Source organism: Oncorhynchus mykiss, chromosome 3 (genome assembly GCF_057628025.1).
Source record: "Oncorhynchus mykiss isolate SJ-2025 chromosome 3, ASM5762802v1, whole genome shotgun sequence".
In the NCBI taxonomy this organism is placed as follows: domain Eukaryota; kingdom Metazoa; phylum Chordata; class Actinopteri; order Salmoniformes; family Salmonidae; genus Oncorhynchus; species Oncorhynchus mykiss.
In genome coordinates this window covers 6,127,965-6,154,299 of record NC_143024.1, presented here as the reverse complement: position 1 = coordinate 6,154,299, position 26,335 = coordinate 6,127,965, and the positions used below count along the sequence as shown (strand labels likewise).

General features: G+C 50.7%; 1 protein-coding gene across 1 annotated transcript in view; it reads right to left on the bottom strand.

Annotated features, from left to right (window-relative positions):
• Positions 1–26,335, bottom strand: part of LOC149984282 (RNA-binding motif, single-stranded-interacting protein 3-like) — a 235,655-nt gene that overhangs the window by 118,026 nt on the left and 91,294 nt on the right. The window contains exon 3 of the mRNA XM_090230528.1: positions 23,305–23,363. Within this exon, the coding sequence (XP_090086654.1) occupies positions 23,305–23,363 (59 nt within the window). The remainder of the gene's footprint in view (positions 1–23,304; positions 23,364–26,335) is intronic.

The window sequence follows — 26,335 nt, the reverse complement described above, 5'->3', positions numbered from 1 at the left end:
AGTCAGACCACCCTACATGTAGGAGCAGTCAGGCCACCCTGCATGTAGGTACAGTCAGGCCACCCTACATGTAGAAACAGTCAGACCAACCTACATGTAGGAACAGTCAGGCCACCCCACATGTTACATGTAGGAACAGTCAGGCCACCCTACATGCTACATGTAGGAACAGTCAGGCCCTACATGTAAGAACAGTCAGGCCACCCTACATGTAGGAACAGTCAGGCCACACCCTACATGTAGGAACAGTCAGACCACCCTACATGTAGGAACAGTCAGGCCACCCTACATGCTACATATAGGAACAGTCAGACCACCCTATATATAGGAACAGTCAGGCCACCCTACATGTAGGAACAGTCAGGCCACCCTACATGCTACATATAGGAACAGTCAGGCCACCCTACATGTAGGAACAGTCAGGCCACCCTACATGTAGGAACAGTCAGGCCACCATACATGTAGGAACAGTCAGGCCACCCTACATGTAGGAACAGTCAGGCCACCCTACATGCTACATATAGGAACAGTCAGGCCACCCTACATGTAGGAACAGTCAGGCCACCCTGCATGTAGGTACAGTCAGGCCACCCTACATGTAGAAACAGTCAGACCACCCTACATGTAGGAACAGTCAGACCACCCTACATGTAGGAACAATCAGACCACCCTACATGTAGGAACAGTCAGGCCACCATACATGTAGGAACAGTCAGGCCACACCCTACATGTAGGAACAGTCAGGCCACCCTACAAGCTACATATAGGAACAGTCAGGCTACCCTACATGTAGGAACAGTCAGGCCACCCTACATGTAGGAACAGTCAGGCCACCCTACATGTAGGAACAGTCAGACCACCCTACATGTAGGAGCAGTCAGGCCACCCTGCATGTAGGTACAGTCAGGCCACCCTACATGTAGAAACAGTCAGACCAACCTACATGTAGGAACAGTCAGGCCACCCCACATGTTACATGTAGGAACAGTCAGGCCACCCTACATGCTACATGTAGGAACAGTCAGGCCCTACATGTAAGAACAGTCAGGCCACCCTACATGTAGGAACAGTCAGACCACCCTACATGTAGGAACAGTCAGGCCACCCTACATGTAGGAACAGTCAGGCCACACTACATGTAGGAACAGTCAGGCCACCCTACATGTAGGAACAGTCAGGCCACACCCTACATGTAGGAACAGTCAGGCCACGCTACATGTAGGAACAGTCAGGCCACCCTACATGTAGGAACAGTCAGGCGACCCTACATGTTACATGTAGGAACAGTCAGGCCACCCTACATGCTACAAGTAGGAACAGTCAGGCCCTACATGTAAGAACAGTCAGGCCACCCTACATGTAGGAACAGTCAGACCACCCTACATGTAGGAACAGTCAGGCCACCCTACATGTAGGAACAGTCAGGCCACCCTACATGCTACATGTAGGAACAGTCAGGCCACCCTTCATGTAGGAACAGTCAGGCCACCCTACATATAGGAACAGTCAGGCCACCCTACATGTAGGAACAGTCAGGCCACCCTACATGTAGGAACAATCAGGCCACCCTGCATGTAGGAACAGTCAGGCCACCCTACATGTTACATGTAGGAACAGTCAGGCCACCCTACATGCTACATGTAGGAACAGTCAGGCCACCCTACATGTAGGAACAGTCAGGCGACCCTACATGTTACATGTAGGAACAGTCAGGCCACCCTACATGCTACATGTAGGAACAGTCAGGCCCTACATGTAAGAACAGTCAGGCCACCCTACATGTAGGAACAGTCAGACCACCCTACATGTAGGAACAGTCAGGCCACCCTACATGTAGGAACAGTCAGGCCACCCTACATGCTACATATAGGAACAGTCAGGCCACCCTACATGTAGGAACAGTCAGGCCACCCTGCATGTAGGTACAGTCAGGCCACCCTACATGTAGAAACAGTCAGACCACCCTACATGTAGGAACAGTCAGACCACCCTACATGTAGGATCAATCAGACCACCCTACATGTAGGAACAGTCATGCCACCATACATGTAGGAACAGTCAGGCCACACCCTACATGTAGGAACAGTCAGGCCACCCTACAAGCTACATATAGGAACAGTCAGGCTACCCTTCATGTAGTAACAGTCAGGCCACCCTACATATAGGAACAGTCAGGCCACCCTACATGTAGGAACAGTCAGGCCACCCTACATGTAGGAACAATCAGGCCACCCTGCATGTAGGAACAGTCAGGCCACCCCACATGTTACATGTAGGAACAGTCAGGCCACCCTACATGCTACATGTAGGAACAGTCAGGCCCTACATGTAAGAACAGTCAGGCCACCCTACATGTAGGAACAGTCAGACCACCCTACATGTAGGAACAGTCAGGCCACCCTACATGTAGGAACAGTCAGGCCACCCTACATGCTACATGTAGGAACAGTCAGGCCACCCTTCATGTAGGAACAGTCAGGCCACCCTACATATAGGAACAGTCAGGCCACCCTACATGTAGGAACAGTCAGGCCACCCTACATGTAGGAACAATCAGGCCACCCTGCATGTAGGAACAGTCAGGCCACCCTACATGTTACATGTAGGAACAGTCAGGCCACCCTACATGCTACATGTAGGAACAGTCAGGCCACCCTACATGTAGGAACAGTCAGGCGACCCTACATGTTACATGTAGGAACAGTCAGGCCACCCTACATGCTACATGTAGGAACAGTCAGGCCCTACATGTAAGAACAGTCAGGCCACCCTACATGTAGGAACAGTCAGACCACCCTACATGTAGGAACAGTCAGGCCACCCTACATGTAGGAACAGTCAGGCCACCCTACATGCTACATATAGGAACAGTCAGGCCACCCTACATGTAGGAACAGTCAGGCCACCCTGCATGTAGGTACAGTCAGGCCACCCTACATGTAGAAACAGTCAGACCACCCTACATGTAGGAACAGTCAGACCACCCTACATGTAGGAACAATCAGACCACCCTACATGTAGGAACAGTCATGCCACCATACATGTAGGAACAGTCAGGCCACACCCTACATGTAGGAACAGTCAGGCCACCCTACAAGCTACATATAGGAACAGTCAGGCTACCCTACATGTAGGAACAGTCAGGCCACCCTACATGTAGGAACAGTCAGGCCACCCTACATGTAGGAACAGTCAGACCACCCTACATGTAGGAGCAGTCAGGCCACCCTGCATGTAGGTACAGTCAGGCCACCCTACATGTAGAAACAGTCAGACCAACCTACATGTAGGAACAGTCAGGCCACCCCACATGTTACATGTAGGAACAGTCAGGCCACCCTACATGCTACATGTAGGAACAGTCAGGCCCTACATGTAAGAACAGTCAGGCCACCCTACATGTAGGAACAGTCAGGCCACACCCTACATGTAGGAACAGTCAGACCACCCTACATGTAGGAACAGTCAGGCCACCCTACATGCTACATATAGGAACAGTCAGACCACCCTATATATAGGAACAGTCAGGCCACCCTACATGTAGGAACAGTCAGGCCACCCTACATGCTACATATAGGAACAGTCAGGCCACCCTACATGTAGGAACAGTCAGGCCACCCTACATGTAGGAACAGTCAGGCCACCATACATGTAGGAACAGTCAGGCCACCCTACATGTAGGAACAGTCAGGCCACCCTACATGCTACATATAGGAACAGTCAGGCCACCCTACATGTAGGAACAGTCAGGCCACCCTGCATGTAGGTACAGTCAGGCCACCCTACATGTAGAAACAGTCAGACCACCCTACATGTAGGAACAGTCAGACCACCCTACATGTAGGAACAATCAGACCACCCTACATGTAGGAACAGTCAGGCCACCATACATGTAGGAACAGTCAGGCCACACCCTACATGTAGGAACAGTCAGGCCACCCTACAAGCTACATATAGGAACAGTCAGGCTACCCTACATATAGGAACAGTCAGGCCACCCTACATGTAGGAACAGTCAGGCCACCCTACATGTAGGAACAGTCAGACCACCCTACATGTAGGAGCAGTCAGGCCACCCTGCATGTAGGTACAGTCAGGCCACCCTACATGTAGAAACAGTCAGACCAACCTACATGTAGGAACAGTCAGGCCACCCCACATGTTACATGTAGGAACAGTCAGGCCACCCTACATGCTACATGTAGGAACAGTCAGGCCCTACATGTAAGAACAGTCAGGCCACCCTACATGTAGGAACAGTCAGACCACCCTACATGTAGGAACAGTCAGGCCACCCTACATGTAGGAACAGTCAGGCCACCCTACATGCTACATATAGGAACAGTCAGACCACCCTACATGCTACATATAGGAACAGTCAGACCACCCTACATGTAGGAACAGTCAGGCCACCCTACATGTAGGAACAGTCAGGCCACACTACATGTAGGAACAGTCAGGCCACCCTACATGTAGGAACAGTCAGGCCACACCCTACATGTAGGAACAGTCAGACCACCCTACATGTAGGAACAGTCAGGCCACCCTACATGCTACATATAGGAACAGTCAGACCACCCTACATATAGGAACAGTCAGGCCACCCTACATGTAGGAACAGTCAGGCCACCCTACATGCTACACATAGGAACAGTCAGGCCAACCTACATGCTACATATAGGAACAGTCAGGCCACCCTACATGTAGGAACAGTCAGGCCACCCTACATGTAGGAACAGTCAGGCCACCCTACATGTAGGAACAGTCAGGCCACCGTACATGTAGGAACAGTCACACCACCCTACATGTAGGAACAATCAGACCACCCTACATGTAGGAACAGTCAGGCCACCATACATGTAGGAACAGTCAGGCCACCCTACATGTAGGAACAGTCAGGCCACCCTACAAGCTACATATAGGAACAGTCAGGCTACCCTACATGTAGGAACAGTCAGGCCACCCTACATGTAGGAACAGTCAGGCCACCCTACATGTAGGAACAGTCAGACCACCCTACATGTAGGAACAGTCAGACCACCCTACATGTAGGAACAGTCAGGCCACCCTACATGTAGGAACAGTCAGGCCACACTACATGTAGGAACAGTCAGGCCACCCTACATGTAGGAACAGTCAGGCCACACCCTACATGTAGGAACAGTCAGACCACCCTACATGTAGGAACAGTCAGGCCACCCTACATGCTACATATAGGAACAGTTAGACCACCCTACATATAGGAACAGTCAGGCCACCCTACATGTAGGAACAGTCAGGCCACCCTACATGCTACATATAGGAACAGTCAGGCCAACCTACATGCTACATATAGGAACAGTCAGGCCACCCTACATGTAGGAACAGTCAGGCCACCCTACATGTAGGAACAGTCAGGCCACCCTACATGTAGGAACAGTCAGGCCACCGTACATGTAGGAACAGTCACACCACCCTACATGTAGGAACAATCAGACCACCCTACATGTAGGAACAGTCAGGCCACCATACATGTAGGAACAGTCAGGCCACACCCTACATGTAGGAACAGTCAGGCCACCCTACAAGCTACATATAGGAACAGTCAGGCTACCCTACATGTAGGAACAGTCAGGCCACCCTACATGTAGGAACAGTCAGGCCACCCTACATGTAGGAACAGTCAGACCACCCTACATGTAGGAACAGTCAGGCCACCCTACATGTAGGAACAGTCAGGCCACACCCTACATGTAGGAACAGTCAGGCCACCCTACAAGCTACATATAGGAACAGTCAGGCAAACCTACATGCTACATATAGGAACAGTCAGGCCACCCTACATGTAGGAACAGTCAGGCCACCCTACATGTAGGAACAGTCAGGCCACACCCTACATGTAGGATCAGTCAGGCCACCCTACATGCTACATATAGGAACAGTCAGGCCACCCTACATGTAGGAACAGTCAGGCCACCCTATATGTAGGAACAGTCAGGCCACCCTACATATAGGAACAGTCAGGCCACCCTACATGTAGGAACAGTCAGGCCACCCTACATAAAGGAACAGTCAGGCCACCCTACATGTAGGAACAGTCAGGCCACCCTGCATGTAGGAACAGTCAGGCCACCCTACATGTAGAAACATTCAGGCCACCCTACATATAGGAAGAGTCAAGCCACCCTACATGTAGGAACAGTCAGGCCACCCTACATGCTACATATAGGAACAGTCAGGCCACCCTACAAGCTACATATAGGAACAGTCAGGCTACCCTACATGTAGGAACAGTCAGGCCACCCTATATGTAGGAACAGTCAGGCCACCCTACATATAGGAACAGTCAGGCCACCCTACATGTAGGAACAGTCAGGCCAGCCTACATGTAGGAACAGTCAGGCCACCCTGCATGTAGGTACAGTCAGGCCACCCTACATGTAGAAACAGTCAGACCACCCTACATGTAGGAACAGTCAGACCACCCTACATGTAGGAACAATCAGACCACCCTACATGTAGGAACAGTCATGCCACCATACATGTAGGAACAGTCAGGCCACACCCTACATGTAGGAACAGTCAGGCCACCCTACAAGCTACATATAGGAACAGTCAGGCTACCCTACATGTAGGAACAGTCAGGCCACCCTACATGTAGGAACAGTCAGGCCACCCTACATGTAGGAACAGTCAGACCACCCTACATGTAGGAGCAGTCAGGCCACCCTGCATGTAGGTACAGTCAGGCCACCCTACATGTAGAAACAGTCAGACCAACCTACATGTAGGAACAGTCAGGCCACCCCACATGTTACATGTAGGAACAGTCAGGCCACCCTACATGCTACATGTAGGAACAGTCAGGCCCTACATGTAAGAACAGTCAGGCCACCCTACATGTAGGAACAGTCAGGCCACACCCTACATGTAGGAACAGTCAGACCACCCTACATGTAGGAACAGTCAGGCCACCCTACATGCTACATATAGGAACAGTCAGACCACCCTATATATAGGAACAGTCAGGCCACCCTACATGTAGGAACAGTCAGGCCACCCTACATGCTACATATAGGAACAGTCAGGCCACCCTACATGTAGGAACAGTCAGGCCACCCTACATGTAGGAACAGTCAGGCCACCATACATGTAGGAACAGTCAGGCCACCCTACATGTAGGAACAGTCAGGCCACCCTACATGCTACATATAGGAACAGTCAGGCCACCCTACATGTAGGAACAGTCAGGCCACCCTGCATGTAGGTACAGTCAGGCCACCCTACATGTAGAAACAGTCAGACCACCCTACATGTAGGAACAGTCAGACCACCCTACATGTAGGAACAATCAGACCACCCTACATGTAGGAACAGTCAGGCCACCATACATGTAGGAACAGTCAGGCCACACCCTACATGTAGGAACAGTCAGGCCACCCTACAAGCTACATATAGGAACAGTCAGGCTACCCTACATGTAGGAACAGTCAGGCCACCCTACATGTAGGAACAGTCAGGCCACCCTACATGTAGGAACAGTCAGACCACCCTACATGTAGGAACAGTCAGGCCACCCTACATGTAGGAACAGTCAGGCCACACCCTACATGTAGGAACAGTCAGGCCACCCTACAAGCTACATATAGGAACAGTCAGGCAAACCTACATGCTACATATAGGAACAGTCAGGCCACCCTACATGTAGGAACAGTCAGGCCACCCTACATGTAGGAACAGTCAGGCCACACCCTACATGTAGGATCAGTCAGGCCACCCTACATGCTACATATAGGAACAGTCAGGCCACCCTACATGTAGGAACAGTCAGGCCACCCTATATGTAGGAACAGTCAGGCCACCCTACATATAGGAACAGTCAGGCCACCCTACATGTAGGAACAGTCAGGCCACCCTACATATAGGAACAGTCAGGCCACCCTACATGTAGGAACAGTCAGGCCACCCTGCATGTAGGAACAGTCAGGCCACCCTACATGTAGAAACATTCAGGCCACCCTACATATAGGAAGAGTCAGGCCACCCTACATGTAGGAACAGTCAGGCCACCCTACATGCTACATATAGGAACAGTCAGGCCACCCTACAAGCTACATATAGGAACAGTCAGGCTACCCTACATGTAGGAACAGTCAGGCCACCCTATATGTAGGAACAGTCAGGCCACCCTACATATAGGAACAGTCAGGCCACCCTACATGTAGGAACAGTCAGGCCAGCCTACATGTAGGAACAGTCAGGCCACCCTGCATGTAGGTACAGTCAGGCCACCCTACATGTAGAAACAGTCAGACCACCCTACATGTAGGAACAGTCAGACCACCCTACATGTAGGAACAATCAGACCACCCTACATGTAGGAACAGTCATGCCACCATACATGTAGGAACAGTCAGGCCACACCCTACATGTAGGAACAGTCAGGCCACCCTACAAGCTACATATAGGAACAGTCAGGCTACCCTACATGTAGGAACAGTCAGGCCACCCTACATGTAGGAACAGTCAGGCCACCCTACATGTAGGAACAGTCAGACCACCCTACATGTAGGAGCAGTCAGGCCACCCTGCATGTAGGTACAGTCAGGCCACCCTACATGTAGAAACAGTCAGACCAACCTACATGTAGGAACAGTCAGGCCACCCCACATGTTACATGTAGGAACAGTCAGGCCACCCTACATGCTACATGTAGGAACAGTCAGGCCCTACATGTAAGAACAGTCAGGCCACCCTACATGTAGGAACAGTCAGGCCACACCCTACATGTAGGAACAGTCAGACCACCCTACATGTAGGAACAGTCAGGCCACCCTACATGCTACATATAGGAACAGTCAGACCACCCTATATATAGGAACAGTCAGGCCACCCTACATGTAGGAACAGTCAGGCCACCCTACATGCTACATATAGGAACAGTCAGGCCACCCTACATGTAGGAACAGTCAGGCCACCCTACATGTAGGAACAGTCAGGCCACCATACATGTAGGAACAGTCAGGCCACCCTACATGTAGGAACAGTCAGGCCACCCTACATGCTACATATAGGAACAGTCAGGCCACCCTACATGTAGGAACAGTCAGGCCACCCTGCATGTAGGTACAGTCAGGCCACCCTACATGTAGAAACAGTCAGACCACCCTACATGTAGGAACAGTCAGACCACCCTACATGTAGGAACAATCAGACCACCCTACATGTAGGAACAGTCAGGCCACCATACATGTAGGAACAGTCAGGCCACACCCTACATGTAGGAACAGTCAGGCCACCCTACAAGCTACATATAGGAACAGTCAGGCTACCCTACATGTAGGAACAGTCAGGCCACCCTACATGTAGGAACAGTCAGGCCACCCTACATGTAGGAACAGTCAGACCACCCTACATGTAGGAGCAGTCAGGCCACCCTGCATGTAGGTACAGTCAGGCCACCCTACATGTAGAAACAGTCAGACCAACCTACATGTAGGAACAGTCAGGCCACCCCACATGTTACATGTAGGAACAGTCAGGCCACCCTACATGCTACATGTAGGAACAGTCAGGCCCTACATGTAAGAACAGTCAGGCCATCCTACATGTAGGAACAGTCAGACCACCCTACATGTAGGAACAGTCAAGCCACCCTACATGTAGGAACAGTCAGGCCACCCTACATGCTACATATAGGAACAGTCAGACCACCCTACATGCTACATATAGGAACAGTCAGACCACCCTACATGTAGGAACAGTCAGGCCACCCTACATGTAGGAACAGTCAGGCCACACTACATGTAGGAACAGTCAGGCCACCCTACATGTAGGAACAGTCAGGCCACCCTACATGTAGGAACAGTCAGGCCACACCCTACATGTAGGAACAGTCAGACCACCCTACATGTAGGAACAGTCAGGCCACCCTACATGCTACATATAGGAACAGTCAGACCACCCTACATATAGGAACAGTCAGGCCACCCTACATGTAGGAACAGTCAGGCCACCCTACATGCTACACATAGGAACAGTCAGGCCAACCTACATGCTACATATAGGAACAGTCAGGCCACCCTACATGTAGGAACAGTCAGGCCACCCTACATGTAGGAACAGTCAGGCCACCCTACATGTAGGATCAGTAAGGCCACCCTACATGCTACATATAGGAACAGTCAGGCCACCCTACATGTAGGAACAGTCAGGCCACCCTATATGTAGGAACAGTCAGGCCACCCTACATATAGGAACAGTCAGGCCACCCTACATGTAGGAACAGTCAGGCCACCCTACATATAGGAACAGTCAGGCCACCCTACATGTAGGAACAGTCAGGCCACCCTGCATGTAGGAACAGTCAGGCCACCCTACATGTAGAAACATTCAGGCCACCCTACATATAGGAAGAGTCAGGCCACCCTACATGTAGGAACAGTCAGGCCACCCTACATGCTACATATAGGAACAGTCAGGCCACCCTACAAGCTACATATAGGAACAGTCAGGCTACCCTACATGTAGGAACAGTCAGGCCACCCTATATGTAGGAACAGTCAGGCCACCCTACATATAGGAACAGTCAGGCCACCCTACATGTAGGAACAGTCAGGCCAGCCTACATGTAGGAACAGTCAGGCCACCCTGCATGTAGGTACAGTCAGGCCACCCTACATGTAGAAACAGTCAGACCACCCTACATGTAGGAACAGTCAGACCACCCTACATGTAGGAACAATCAGACCACCCTACATGTAGGAACAGTCATGCCACCATACATGTAGGAACAGTCAGGCCACACCCTACATGTAGGAACAGTCAGGCCACCCTACAAGCTACATATAGGAACAGTCAGGCTACCCTACATGTAGGAACAGTCAGGCCACCCTACATGTAGGAACAGTCAGGCCACCCTACATGTAGGAACAGTCAGACCACCCTACATGTAGGAGCAGTCAGGCCACCCTGCATGTAGGTACAGTCAGGCCACCCTACATGTAGAAACAGTCAGACCAACCTACATGTAGGAACAGTCAGGCCACCCCACATGTTACATGTAGGAACAGTCAGGCCACCCTACATGCTACATGTAGGAACAGTCAGGCCCTACATGTAAGAACAGTCAGGCCACCCTACATGTAGGAACAGTCAGGCCACACCCTACATGTAGGAACAGTCAGACCACCCTACATGTAGGAACAGTCAGGCCACCCTACATGCTACATATAGGAACAGTCAGACCACCCTATATATAGGAACAGTCAGGCCACCCTACATGTAGGAACAGTCAGGCCACCCTACATGCTACATATAGGAACAGTCAGGCCACCCTACATGTAGGAACAGTCAGGCCACCCTACATGTAGGAACAGTCAGGCCACCATACATGTAGGAACAGTCAGGCCACCCTACATGTAGGAACAGTCAGGCCACCCTACATGCTACATATAGGAACAGTCAGGCCACCCTACATGTAGGAACAGTCAGGCCACCCTGCATGTAGGTACAGTCAGGCCACCCTACATGTAGAAACAGTCAGACCACCCTACATGTAGGAACAGTCAGACCACCCTACATGTAGGAACAATCAGACCACCCTACATGTAGGAACAGTCAGGCCACCATACATGTAGGAACAGTCAGGCCACACCCTACATGTAGGAACAGTCAGGCCACCCTACAAGCTACATATAGGAACAGTCAGGCTACCCTACATGTAGGAACAGTCAGGCCACCCTACATGTAGGAACAGTCAGGCCACCCTACATGTAGGAACAGTCAGACCACCCTACATGTAGGAGCAGTCAGGCCACCCTGCATGTAGGTACAGTCAGGCCACCCTACATGTAGAAACAGTCAGACCAACCTACATGTAGGAACAGTCAGGCCACCCCACATGTTACATGTAGGAACAGTCAGGCCACCCTACATGCTACATGTAGGAACAGTCAGGCCCTACATGTAAGAACAGTCAGGCCACCCTACATGTAGGAACAGTCAGACCACCCTACATGTAGGAACAGTCAAGCCACCCTACATGTAGGAACAGTCAGGCCACCCTACATGCTACATATAGGAACAGTCAGACCACCCTACATGCTACATATAGGAACAGTCAGACCACCCTACATGTAGGAACAGTCAGGCCACCCTACATGTAGGAACAGTCAGGCCACACTACATGTAGGAACAGTCAGGCCACCCTACATGTAGGAACAGTCAGGCCACCCTACATGTAGGAACAGTCAGGCCACACCCTACATGTAGGAACAGTCAGACCACCCTACATGTAGGAACAGTCAGGCCACCCTACATGCTACATATAGGAACAGTCAGACCACCCTACATATAGGAACAGTCAGGCCACCCTACATGTAGGAACAGTCAGGCCACCCTACATGCTACACATAGGAACAGTCAGGCCAACCTACATGCTACATATAGGAACAGTCAGGCCACCCTACATGTAGGAACAGTCAGGCCACCCTACATGTAGGAACAGTCAGGCCACCCTACATGTAGGAACAGTCAGGCCACCGTACATGTAGGAACAGTCACACCACCCTACATGTAGGAACAATCAGACCACCCTACATGTAGGAACAGTCAGGCCACCATACATGTAGGAACAGTCAGGCCACCCTACATGTAGGAACAGTCAGGCCACCCTACAAGCTACATATAGGAACAGTCAGGCTACCCTACATGTAGGAACAGTCAGGCCACCCTACATGTAGGAACAGTCAGGCCACCCTACATGTAGGAACAGTCAGACCACCCTACATGTAGGAACAGTCAGACCACCCTACATGTAGGAACAGTCAGGCCACCCTACATGTAGGAACAGTCAGGCCACACTACATGTAGGAACAGTCAGGCCACCCTACATGTAGGAACAGTCAGGCCACACCCTACATGTAGGAACAGTCAGACCACCCTACATGTAGGAACAGTCAGGCCACCCTACATGCTACATATAGGAACAGTCAGACCACCCTACATATAGGAACAGTCAGGCCACCCTACATGTAGGAACAGTCAGGCCACCCTACATGCTACATATAGGAACAGTCAGGCCAACCTACATGCTACATATAGGAACAGTCAGGCCACCCTACATGTAGGAACAGTCAGGCCACCCTACATGTAGGAACAGTCAGGCCACCCTACATGTAGGAACAGTCAGGCCACCGTACATGTAGGAACAGTCACACCACCCTACATGTAGGAACAATCAGACCACCCTACATGTAGGAACAGTCAGGCCACCATACATGTAGGAACAGTCAGGCCACACCCTACATGTAGGAACAGTCAGGCCACCCTACAAGCTACATATAGGAACAGTCAGGCTACCCTACATGTAGGAACAGTCAGGCCACCCTACATGTAGGAACAGTCAGGCCACCCTACATGTAGGAACAGTCAGACCACCCTACATGTAGGAACAGTCAGGCCACCCTACATGTAGGAACAGTCAGGCCACACCCTACATGTAGGAACAGTCAGGCCACCCTACAAGCTACATATAGGAACAGTCAGGCAAACCTACATGCTACATATAGGAACAGTCAGGCCACCCTACATGTAGGAACAGTCAGGCCACCCTACATGTAGGAACAGTCAGGCCACACCCTACATGTAGGATCAGTCAGGCCACCCTACATGCTACATATAGGAACAGTCAGGCCACCCTACATGTAGGAACAGTCAGGCCACCCTATATGTAGGAACAGTCAGGCCACCCTACATATAGGAACAGTCAGGCCACCCTACATGTAGGAACAGTCAGGCCACCCTACAAGCTACATATAGGAACAGTCAGGCAAACCTACATGCTACATATAGGAACAGTCAGGCCACCCTACATGTAGGAACAGTCAGGCCACCCTACATGTAGGAACAGTCAGGCCACACCCTACATGTAGGATCAGTCAGGCCACCCTACATGCTACATATAGGAACAGTCAGGCCACCCTACATGTAGGAACAGTCAGGCCACCCTATATGTAGGAACAGTCAGGCCACCCTACATATAGGAACAGTCAGGCCACCCTACATATAGGAACAGTCAGGCCACCCTACATGTAGGAACAGTCAGGCCACCCTGCATGTAGGAACAGTCAGGCCACCCTACATGTAGAAACATTCAGGCCACCCTACATATAGGAAGAGTCAGGCCACCCTACATGTAGGAACAGTCAGGCCACCCTACATGCTACATATAGGAACAGTCAGGCCACCCTACAAGCTACATATAGGAACAGTCAGGCTACCCTACATGTAGGAACAGTCAGGCCACCCTATATGTAGGAACAGTCAGGCCACCCTACATATAGGAACAGTCAGGCCACCCTACATGTAGGAACAGTCAGGCCAGCCTACATATAGGAACAGTCAGGCCACCCTACATGTAGGAACAGTCAGGCCACCCTGCATGTAGGAACAGTCAGGCCACCCTACATGTAGAAACATTCAGGCCACCCTACATATAGGAAGAGTCAGGCCACCCTACATGTAGGAACAGTCAGGCCACCCTGCATGTAGGTACAGTCAGGCCACCCTACATGTAGAAACAGTGAGACCACCCTACATGTAGGAACAGTCAGGCCACCCTACATGTTACATGTAGGAACAGTCAGGCCACCCTACATGCTACATGTAGGAACAGTCAGGCCCTACATGTAAGAACAGTCAGGCCACCCTACATGTAGGAACAGTCAGACCACCCTACATGTAGGAACAGTCAGGCCACCCTACATGTAGGAACAGTCAGGCCACCCTACATGCTACATGTAGGAACAGTCAGGCCACCCTACATGTAGGAAAAGTCAGACCACCCTACATGTAGGAACAGTCAGACCACCCTACATGTAGGAACAGCCAGGCCACCCTACAAGCTACATATAGGAACAGTCAGGCTACCCTACATGTAGGAACAGTCAGGCCACCCTACATGTAGGAACAGTCAGGCCACCCTACATGTAGGAACAGTCAGACCACCCTACATGTAGGAACAGTCAGACCACCCTACATGTAGGAACAGTCAGGCCACACCCTACATGTAGGAACAGTCAGGCCACCCTACAAGCTACATATAGGAACAGTCAGGCCAACCTACATGCTACATATAGGAACAGTCAGGCCACCCTACATGTAGGAACAGTCCGGCCACACCCTACATGTAGGAACAGTCAGGCCACCCTATATGTAGGAACAGTCAGGCCACCCTACATGTAGGAACAGTCAGGCCACCCTACATGCTACATATAGGAACAGTCAGGCCACCCTACATGTAGGAACAGTCAGGCCACCCTGCATGTAGGTACAGTCAGGCCACCCTACATGTAGAAACAGTCAGACCACCCTACATGTAGGAACAGTCAGACCACCCTACATGTAGGAACAATCAGACCACCCTACATGTAGGAACAGTCAGGCCACCATACATGTAGGAACAGTCAGGCCACACCCTACATGTAGGAACAGTCAGGCCACCCTACAAGCTACATATAGGAACAGTCAGGCTACCCTACATGTAGGAACAGTCAGGCCACCCTACATGTAGGAACAGTCAGGCCACCCTACATGTAGGAACAGTCAGACCACCCTACATGTAGGAGCAGTCAGGCCACCCTGCATGTAGGTACAGTCAGGCCACCCTACATGTAGAAACAGTCAGACCAACCTACATGTAGGAACAGTCAGGCCACCCCACATGTTACATGTAGGAACAGTCAGGCCACCCTACATGCTACATGTAGGAACAGTCAGGCCCTACATGTAAGAACAGTCAGGCCACCCTACATGTAGGAACAGTCAGACCACCCTACATGTAGGAACAGTCAGGCCACCCTACATGTAGGAACAGTCAGGCCACCCTACATGCTACATATAGGAACAGTCAGACCACCCTACATGCTACATATAGGAACAGTCAGACCACCCTACATGTAGGAACAGTCAGGCCACCCTACATGTAGGAACAGTCAGGCCACACTACATGTAGGAACAGTCAGGCCACCCTACATGTAGGAACAGTCAGGCCACACCCTACATGTAGGAACAGTCAGACCACCCTACATGTAGGAACAGTCAGGCCACCCTACATGCTACATATAGGAACAGTCAGACCACCCTACATATAGGAACAGTCAGGCCACCCTACATGTAGGAACAGTCAGGCCACCCTACATGCTACACATAGGAACAGTCAGGCCAACCTACATGCTACATATAGGAACAGTCAGGCCACCCTACATGTAGGAACAGTCAGGCCACCCTACATGTAGGAACAGTCAGGCCACCCTACATGTAGGAACAGTCAGGCCACCGTACATGTAGGAACAGTCACACCACCCTACATGTAGGAACAATCAGACCACCCTACATGTAGGAACAGTCAGGCCACCATACATGTAGGAACAGTCAGGCCACCCTACATGTAGGAACAGTCAGGCCACCCTACAAGCTACATATAGGAACAGTCAGGCTACCCTACATGTAGGAACAGTCAGGCCACCCTACATGTAGGAACAGTCAGGCCACCCTACATGTAGGAACAGTCAGACCACCCTACATGTAGGAACAGTCAGACCACCCTACATGTAGGAACAGTCAGGCCACCCTACATGTAGGAACAGTCAGGCCACACTACATGTAGGAACAGTCAGGCCACCCTACATGTAGGAACAGTCAGGCCACACCCTACATGTAGGAACAGTCAGACCACCCTACATGTAGGAACAGTCAGGCCACCCTACATGCTACATATAGGAACAGTCAGACCACCCTACATATTAGAACAGTCAGGCCACCCTACATGTAGGAACAGTCAGGCCACCCTACATGCTACATATAGGAACAGTCAGGCCAACCTACATGCTACATATAGGAACAGTCAGGCCACCCTACATGTAGGAACAGTCAGGCCACCCTACATGTAGGAACAGTCAGGCCACCCTACATGTAGGAACAGTCAGGCCACCGTACATGTAGGAACAGTCACACCACCCTACATGTAGGAACAATCAGACCACCCTACATGTAGGAACAGTCAGGCCACCATACATGTAGGAACAGTCAGGCCACACCCTACATGTAGGAACAGTCAGGCCACCCTACAAGCTACATATAGGAACAGTCAGGCTACCCTACATGTAGGAACAGTCAGGCCACCCTACATGTAGGAACAGTCAGGCCACCCTACATGTAGGAACAGTCAGACCACCCTACATGTAGGAACAGTCAGGCCACCCTACATGTAGGAACAGTCAGGCCACACCCTACATGTAGGAACAGTCAGGCCACCCTACAAGCTACATATAGGAACAGTCAGGCAAACCTACATGCTACATATAGGAACAGTCAGGCCACCCTACATGTAGGAACAGTCAGGCCACCCTACATGTAGGAACAGTCAGGCCACACCCTACATGTAGGATCAGTCAGGCCACCCTACATGCTACATATAGGAACAGTCAGGCCACCCTACATGTAGGAACAGTCAGGCCACCCTATATGTAGGAACAGTCAGGCCACCCTACATATAGGAACAGTCAGGCCACCCTACATGTAGGAACAGTCAGGCCACCCTACATATAGGAACAGTCAGGCCACCCTACATGTAGGAACAGTCAGGCCACCCTGCATGTAGGAACAGTCAGGCCACCCTACATGTAGAAACATTCAGGCCACCCTACATATAGGAAGAGTCAGGCCACCCTACATGTAGGAACAGTCAGGCCACCCTACATGCTACATATAGGAACAGTCAGGCCACCCTACAAGCTACATATAGGAACAGTCAGGCTACCCTACATGTAGGAACAGTCAGGCCACCCTATATGTAGGAACAGTCAGGCCACCCTACATATAGGAACAGTCAGGCCACCCTACATGTAGGAACAGTCAGGCCAGCCTACATATAGGAACAGTCAGGCCACCCTACATGTAGGAACAGTCAGGCCACCCTGCATGTAGGAACAGTCAGGCCACCCTACATGTAGAAACATTCAGGCCACCCTACATATAGGAAGAGTCAGGCCACCCTACATGTAGGAACAGTCAGGCCACCCTGCATGTAGGTACAGTCAGGCCACCCTACATGTAGAAACAGTGAGACCACCCTACATGTAGGAACAGTCAGGCCACCCTACATGTTACATGTAGGAACAGTCAGGCCACCCTACATGCTACATGTAGGAACAGTCAGGCCCTACATGTAAGAACAGTCAGGCCACCCTACATGTAGGAACAGTCAGACCACCCTACATGTAGGAACAGTCAGGCCACCCTACATGTAGGAACAGTCAGGCCACCCTACATGCTACATGTAGGAACAGTCAGGCCACCCTACATGTAGGAAAAGTCAGACCACCCTACATGTAGGAACAGTCAGACCACCCTACATGTAGGAACAGCCAGGCCACCCTACAAGCTACATATAGGAACAGTCAGGCTACCCTACATGTAGGAACAGTCAGGCCACCCTACATGTAGGAACAGTCAGACCACCCTACATGTAGGAACAGTCAGGCCACACCCTACATGTAGGAACAGTCAGGCCACCCTACAAGCTACATATAGGAACAGTCAGGCCAACCTACATGCTACATATAGGAACAGTCAGGCCACCCTACATGTAGGAACAGTCCGGCCACACCCTACATGTAGGAACAGTCAGGCCACCCTACAAGCTACATATAGGAACAGTCAGGCCAACCTACATGCTACATATAGGAACAGTCAGGCCACCCTACATGTAGGAACAGTCAGGCCACCCTACATGTAGGAACAGTCAGGCCACACCCTACATGTAGGAACAGTCAGGCCACACCCTACATGCTACATATAGGAACAGTCAGGCCACCCTACAAGCTACATATAAGAACAGTTAGGCTACCCTACATGTAGGAACAGTCAGGCCACCCTACATGTAGGAACAGTCAGGCCACCCTACATATAGGAACAGTCAGGCCACCCTACATGTAGGAACAGTCAGGCCACCCTACATATAGGAACAGTCAGGCCACCCTACATGTAGGAACAGTCAGGCCACCCTGCATGTAGGAACAGTCAGGCCACCCTAAATGTAGAAACAGTCAGGCCACCCTACATATAGGAAGAGTCAGGCCACCCTACATGTAGGAACAGTCAGGCCACCCTGCATGTAGGTACAGTCAGGCCACCCTACATGTAGAAACAGTCAGACCACCCTACATGTAGGAACAGTCAGGCCACCCTACATGTTACATGTAGGAACAGTCAGGCCACCCTACATGCTACATGTAGGAACAGTCAGGCCCTACATGTAATAACAGTCAGGCCACCCTACATGCTACATATAGGAACAGTCAGGCCAACCTACATGCTACATATAGGAACAGTCAGGCCACCCTACATGTAGGAACAGTCAGGCCACCCTACATGTAGGAACAGTCAGGCCACCCTACATGTAGGAACAGTCAGGCCACCGTACATGTAGGAACAGTCACACCACCCTACATGTAGGAACAATCAGACCACCCTACATGTAGGAACAGTCAGGCCACCATACATGTAGGAACAGTCAGGCCACACCCTACATGTAGGAACAGTCAGGCCACCCTACAAGCTACATATAGGAACAGTCAGGCTACCCTACATGTAGGAACAGTCAGGCCACCCTACATGTAGGAACAGTCAGGCCACCCTACATGTAGGAACAGTCAGACCACCCTACATGTAGGAACAGTCAGACCACCCTACATGTAGGAACAGTCAGGCCACCCTACATGTAGGAACAGTCAGGCCACACCCTACATGTAGGAACAGTCAGGCCACCCTACAAGCTACATATAGGAACAGTCAGGCCAACCTACATGCTACATATAGGAACAGTCAGGCCACCCTACATGTAGGAACAGTCAGGCCACCCTACATGTAGGAACAGTCAGGCCACACCCTACATGTAGGATCAGTCAGGCCACCCTACATGCTACATATAGGAACAGTCAGGCCACCCTACAAGCTACATATAGGAACAGTCAGGCTACCCTACATGTAGGAACAGTCAGGCCACCCTATATGTAGGAACAGTCAGGCCACCCTACATATAGGAACAGTCAGGCCACCCTACATATAGGAACAGTCAGGCCACCCTACATGTAGGAACAGTCAGGCCACCCTGCATGTAGGAACAGTCAGGCCACCCTACATGTAGAAACATTCAGGCCACCCTACATATAGGAAGAGTCAGGCCACCCTACATGTAGGAACAGTCAGGCCACCCTACATGCTACATATAGGAACAGTCAGGCCAACCTACATGCTACATATAGGAACAGTCAGGCCACCCTACATGTAGGAACAGTCCGGCCACACCCTACATGTAGGAAGAGTCAGGCCACCCTACAAGCTACATATAGGAACAGTCAGGCCAACCTACATGCTACATATAGGAACAGTCAGGCAACCCTACATGTAGGAACAGTCAGGCCACCCTACATGTAGGAACAGTCAGGCCACACCCTACATGTAGGAACAGTCAGGCCACACCCTACATGCTACATATAGGAACAGTCAGGCCACCCTACAAGCTACATATAAGAACAGTTAGGCTACCCTACATGTAGGAACAGTCAGGCCACCCTACATGTAGGAACAGTCTGTCCACCCTACATATAGGAACAGTCAGGCCACCCTACATGTAGGAACAGTCAGGCCACCCTACATATAGGAACAGTCAGGCCACCCTACATGTAGGAACAGTCAGGCCACCCTGCATGTAGGAACAGTCAGGCCACCCTAAATGTAGAAACAGTCAGGCCACCCTACATATAGGAAGAGTCAGGCCACCCTACATGTAGGAACAGTCAGGCCACCCTGCATGTAGGTACAGTCAGGCCACCCTACATGTAGAAACAGTCAGACCACCCTACATGTAGGAACAGTCAGGCCACCCTACATGTTACATGTAGGAACAGTCAGGCCACCCTACATGCTACATGTAGGAACAGTCAGGCCCTACATGTAATAACAGTCAGGCCACCCTACATGCTACATATAGGAACAGTCAGGCCACCCTACAAGCTACATATAAGAACAGTCAGGCCACCCTACATGTAGGAACAGTCAGGCCACCCTACATATAGGAACAGTCAGGCCACCCTACATGTAGGAACAGTCAGGCCACCCTACATGTAGGAACAGTCAGGCCACCCTGCATGTAGGAACAGTCAGGCCACCCTAAATGTAGAAACAGTCAGGCCACCCTACATATAGGAAGAGTCAGGCCACCCTACATGTAGGAACAGTCAGGCCACCCTGCATGTAGGTACAGTCAGGCCACCCTACATGTAGAAACAGTCAGACCACCCTACATGTAGGAACAGTCAGGCCACCCTACATGTTACATGTAGGAACAGTCAGGCCACCCTACATGCTACATGTAGGAACAGTCAGGCCCTACATGTAATAACAGTCAGGCCACCCTACATGTAGGAACAGTCAGACCACCCTACATGTAGGAACAGTCAGGCCACCCTACATGTAGGAACAGTCAGGCCACCCTACATGCTACATGTAGGAACAGTCAGGCCACCCTACATGTAGGAACAGTCAGGCCACCCTACATGTAGGAACAGTCAGACCACCCTATATGTAGGAACAGTAAGACCACCCTACATGTAGGAACAGTCAGGCCACCCTACATGTAGGAACAGTCAGGCCACACCCTACATGTAGGAACAGTCAGGCCACCCTACAAGCTACATATAGGAACAGTCAGGCCAACCTACATGCTACATATAGGAACAGTCAGGCCACCCTACATGTAGGAACAGTCAGGCCACCCTACATGTAGGAACAGTCAGGCCACACCCTACATGTAGGATCAGTCAGGCCACCCTACATGCTACATATAGGAACAGTCAGGCCACCCTACAAGCTACATATAGGAACAGTCAGGCTACCCTACATGTAGGAACAGTCAGGCCACCCTACATGTAGGAACAGTCAGGCCACACTACATGTCTCTTGTACACATGGAGCCCTCTTCTAATAGGCTCCTGTGCTGTACAGCTCCTGAGTCTGAACTCCTCACAAACAGACAGGAGAGGCTCTCAGCAGAATGTGTAGGAAGAGGAATTGTTTGTTTCTGTCTCTCTCTCTGTGTGTGTTTCCTGAAAAGAGGGAAAGGCTGTCTGCTAATTCATCAGTTTCAAGGGTTCCCCTCCCTCCCTCCCTCCGGTCCCACCATCCCTCTCCTCCCTCCCTCCCTCCGGTCCCACCATCCCTCCCTCCCTCCCTCTTCTTCTCTCTCTCTCCTCCCTTCTCCCCCTCACTCTCAATATTTCCCTCTACCTTCCTCTCACTCTCTCTCACTCTCTCGTCCCTCCTGCTCTTTCCTTCCTCCCTCACTCCCTCAGACTATTTTTACTGTCCCTGTTAGGAGAGTCCGGGGGCAGAGCTCGTCTTGCCGATGCCAACTCTTCAGTCCCGCTGACACTCATCCTGTGCTGTAGAATACTCCAACCATCTAGCTGACACATCCTGTCCTGTAGAATACTCCAACCATCTAGCTAACACTCATCCTGTCCTGTAGAATACTCCAACCATCTAGCTAACACTCATCCTGTCCTGTAGAATATTCCAACCATCTAGCTAACACTCATCCTGTCCTGTAGAATATTCCAACCATCTAGCTAACACTCATCCTCTCCTGTAGAATACTCCAACCATCTAGCTGACACTCATCCTGTAGAATACTCCAACCATCTAGCTGACCCTCATCCTGTAGAATACTCCAAACATCTAGCTGACACTCATCCTGTAGAATACTCCAACCATCTAGCTGACACTCATCCTGTAGAATACTCCAACCATCTAGCCAACACTCATCCTGTAGAATACTCAAACCATCTAGCCAACACTCATCCTGTAGAATATTCCAACCATCTAGCTAACACTCATCCTGTCCTGTAGAATACTCCAACCATCTAGCTGACACTCATCCTGTCCTGTAGAATACTCCAACCATCTAGCTAACACTCATCCTGTCCTGTAGAATACGTGTGTGTGTGTGTGTGTGTGTGTGTGTGTGTGTGTGTGTGTGTGTGTGTGTGTGTGTGTGTGTGTGTGTGTGTGTGTGTGTGTGTGTGTGTGTGTGTGTGTGTGTGTGTGTGTACGTGTACATGTGTGTGTGTGTGTGTGTGTATATATATGTACACACAAGGTGCTATAATATTGATTGCTTCATCTAAACACTAAACCTGATCCATGTGGATCTGAGTGTTATATGGGTGTGGATCTGAGTGTTATATGGGGATTCCAGCGTACCTTTGCATTGATTAGTGTTCTTGTCCAGTATGGCCTTGGTTGACACTATTTTCCCATATCTGTGAAAAAACAACAGAACAACTGGTGAGCACTTCTTACATAAGTCTCTGCATAAGTCTCAGAGAGAGAGAGAGAGAGAGTTAGAGAGAGTGAGAGAGAGAGAGGGGGGGGGGGAGAGGGGGAGGGGGAGTTAGAGAGAGAGAAAGAGAGGGGGGGAGAGATAGAGAGGGGGAGAGAGAGAGAGATAGAGAGGGAGAGAGGGGGAGAGGGGGAGAGATAGAGAGAGGGGGAGAGAGAGAGAGAGAGAGAGAGAGAGGGGGGGTGAGAGGGGGAGGGGGAGTTAGAGAGAGAGAGAGAGAGAGAGGGGGGAGAGATAGAGAGAGGGGGAGAGAGAGAGAGAGAGAGAGAGAGGGAGAGAGGGGGAGAGATAGAGAGAGGGAGAGAGAGAGAGAGAGAGAGAGGGGGGGGGGGAGGGGGAGTTAGAGAGAGAGAGGGGGGAGAGATAGAGAGAGGGGGAGAGAGAGAGAGAGAGGGAGAGAGGGGGAGAGATAGAGAGAGGGGGAGAGAGAGAGAGAGAGAGAGAGCGAGAGGGGGGAGAGATAGAGAGAGGGAGAGAGAGAGAGAGAGAGAGAGAGAGAGAGAGAGAGAGGGAGAGAGGGGGAGAGATAGAGAGAGGGAGAGAGAGAGAGAGAGAGAGAGAGAGAGAGAGAGGGAGAGAGGGGGAGGGGGAGTTAGAGAGAGAGAGGGGGGGAGAGATAGAGAGAAGGGGAGAGAGAGAGAGAGAGAGGGAGAGAGGGGGAGAGATAGAGAGAGGGGGAGAGCGAGAGAGAGAGAGAGAGAGAGAGAGAGAGAGAGAGAGAGGGGAGGGAGAGAGAGAGAGAGACTCTATATTACCTGGATGGAGGTGTTTAATAATGGAGGGATCATTTGTTCTGTCGCCGTAAGGAGAACACATCCATCACAGTATTATACTGCTAATGTAACACTGTAATGGCAGATCAGTCATCTGACTACGGTTTTTAAATCAAACTCTGGGTCCAGGGGAGGGAGGGAGGGAGGGAGGGCAGGAGTCAGGGAGGGAGGGCAGGAGTCAGGTAGGGAGGGAGGGAGGGAGGGCAGGCAGGAGTCAGGGAGGGAGGGCAGGAGTCAGGGCGGGAGGGAGGGAGGGATGGAGGGAGGGAGGGAGGGAGGGAGGGAGGGAGGGAGGGAGGGAGGGAGGGAGGGAGGGAGGGAGGGAGGGATGGTAAAATATGTTTAGAAATATTAGCATGGTAAGCAGGGAGATATTACTTTCGACCAAGATCTGTGAATGTTTTCATGCCACAATCATGTTTTCATTACTATACAGACACAATTCATGGCCCAGATTGTTCACAAGTTCTCTTAGATTCAGTAATAAACAACTAAAGCTGTTTTTTTGTTGGTAAATATTTCATAACTGGCCCAAGAGAGAATTGTTTTATACATTTTCCAGCCTGACCTTCCAGTGGCAGGATGTGGGTGTTCCATGCTGTAATGCTGCTGTTGTGTTCATCTCTCTACTGAATACTGCCTGGCTGTAAACAGAGAGTTGATCTCAGAGTCTAAACCAAATGGACTTCTGATAATACAGCAGAAATATAACATCACACAACACAGTCGTCTGCTAGTCTCTCAACCCTTCTGTTTATTACAGGAACAGTCAGGCCACCTCTCCACCACTCTCACTGGGACCTGGGACCAGCCAGGATTGGGGGGACTAAGGGACTAGAAAGGAACTGGGACCAGCCAGGGATACGAGGGACTAAGGGACTAGAAATGAACTGGGACCAGCCAGGGATATGAGGGACTACGGGACTAGAAATGAACTGGGACCAGCCAGGGATATGAGGGACTACGGGACTAGAAATTACCTGGGACCAGCCAGGGATACGAGGGACTACGGGACTAGAAAGGACCTGGGACCAGCCAGGATTGGGGGGACTAAGGGACTAGAAAGGACCTGGGACCAGCCAGGGATATGAGGGACTACGGGACTAGAAATGAACTGGGACCAGCCAGGGATACGAGGGACTACGGGACTAGAAATGAACTGGGACCAGCCAGGGATACGAGGGACTAAGGGACTAGAACGGCCCTGGGACCAGCCAGGGATACAAGGGACTATGGGACTAGAAAGGACCTGGGACCAGCCAGGGATACAAGGGACTATGGGACTAGAAAGGACCTGGGACCAGCCAGGGATACGAGGGACCAAGGGAACAGGCGTAACGCATTTTCTCTGGACCCCCGCAAGGTCGGAGTTTGATATAGACTACCGATCGCTGTCCACGGTGCTGAAATCGCGACATGTCTATGCGACTGTATGCCTTTCGAATCGATGATAGGCTATCTGTGGCGCCAAGGCTTAGCATTGATTTAGCTAATGGATAAATGTTTATTGACAGGCCTATTAGGTCATCGTTTTCTCATGTTAAGCCTCACCATTTCACGGCACAGTGCCGCCATTTAGACTGCTGGCTGGAGGCTATAATGTATTACTCTGTTCAGTAATTAAAGTTGGACATTCAAACAGACATGTAAAATAAATGCCACAGCAACACTAATCAGCTATCAGCTATATTAATATACAGCTACCCGAGCCTGCATGACATGAGCCATCCTCACCCTCTCTCCCAGCTCGGATAGAATGGTGTTTTGTGTAAAAACCAGTCTATCAATGCTAAAAAATACACTAAGTCCACCTTATAAACACAAGCTTAGTAGGGATTGTTTCATTATGCAATGTACTATCTATAGCTATATACCCTTTTTCTGATAAACATTAATCAAATAGCCGAACGATGAGGACGCAAGTAGTCAGCTTGAAGATAAATCCAGACACTATTTCTTGTTGAACTCAGCAGGGTTTTTGTATGGCTAAAAGCCTACACAATGAGCTGCAGTATTCAAGCTGAATTCAATTAAATCAAACTTGAGAGACTCCCCTGGTGTCCTTAAGTGCTTTTTTTTGTGTGCAAATGTTTTCACCAAGGCTTTGAGGTCCAGGTTG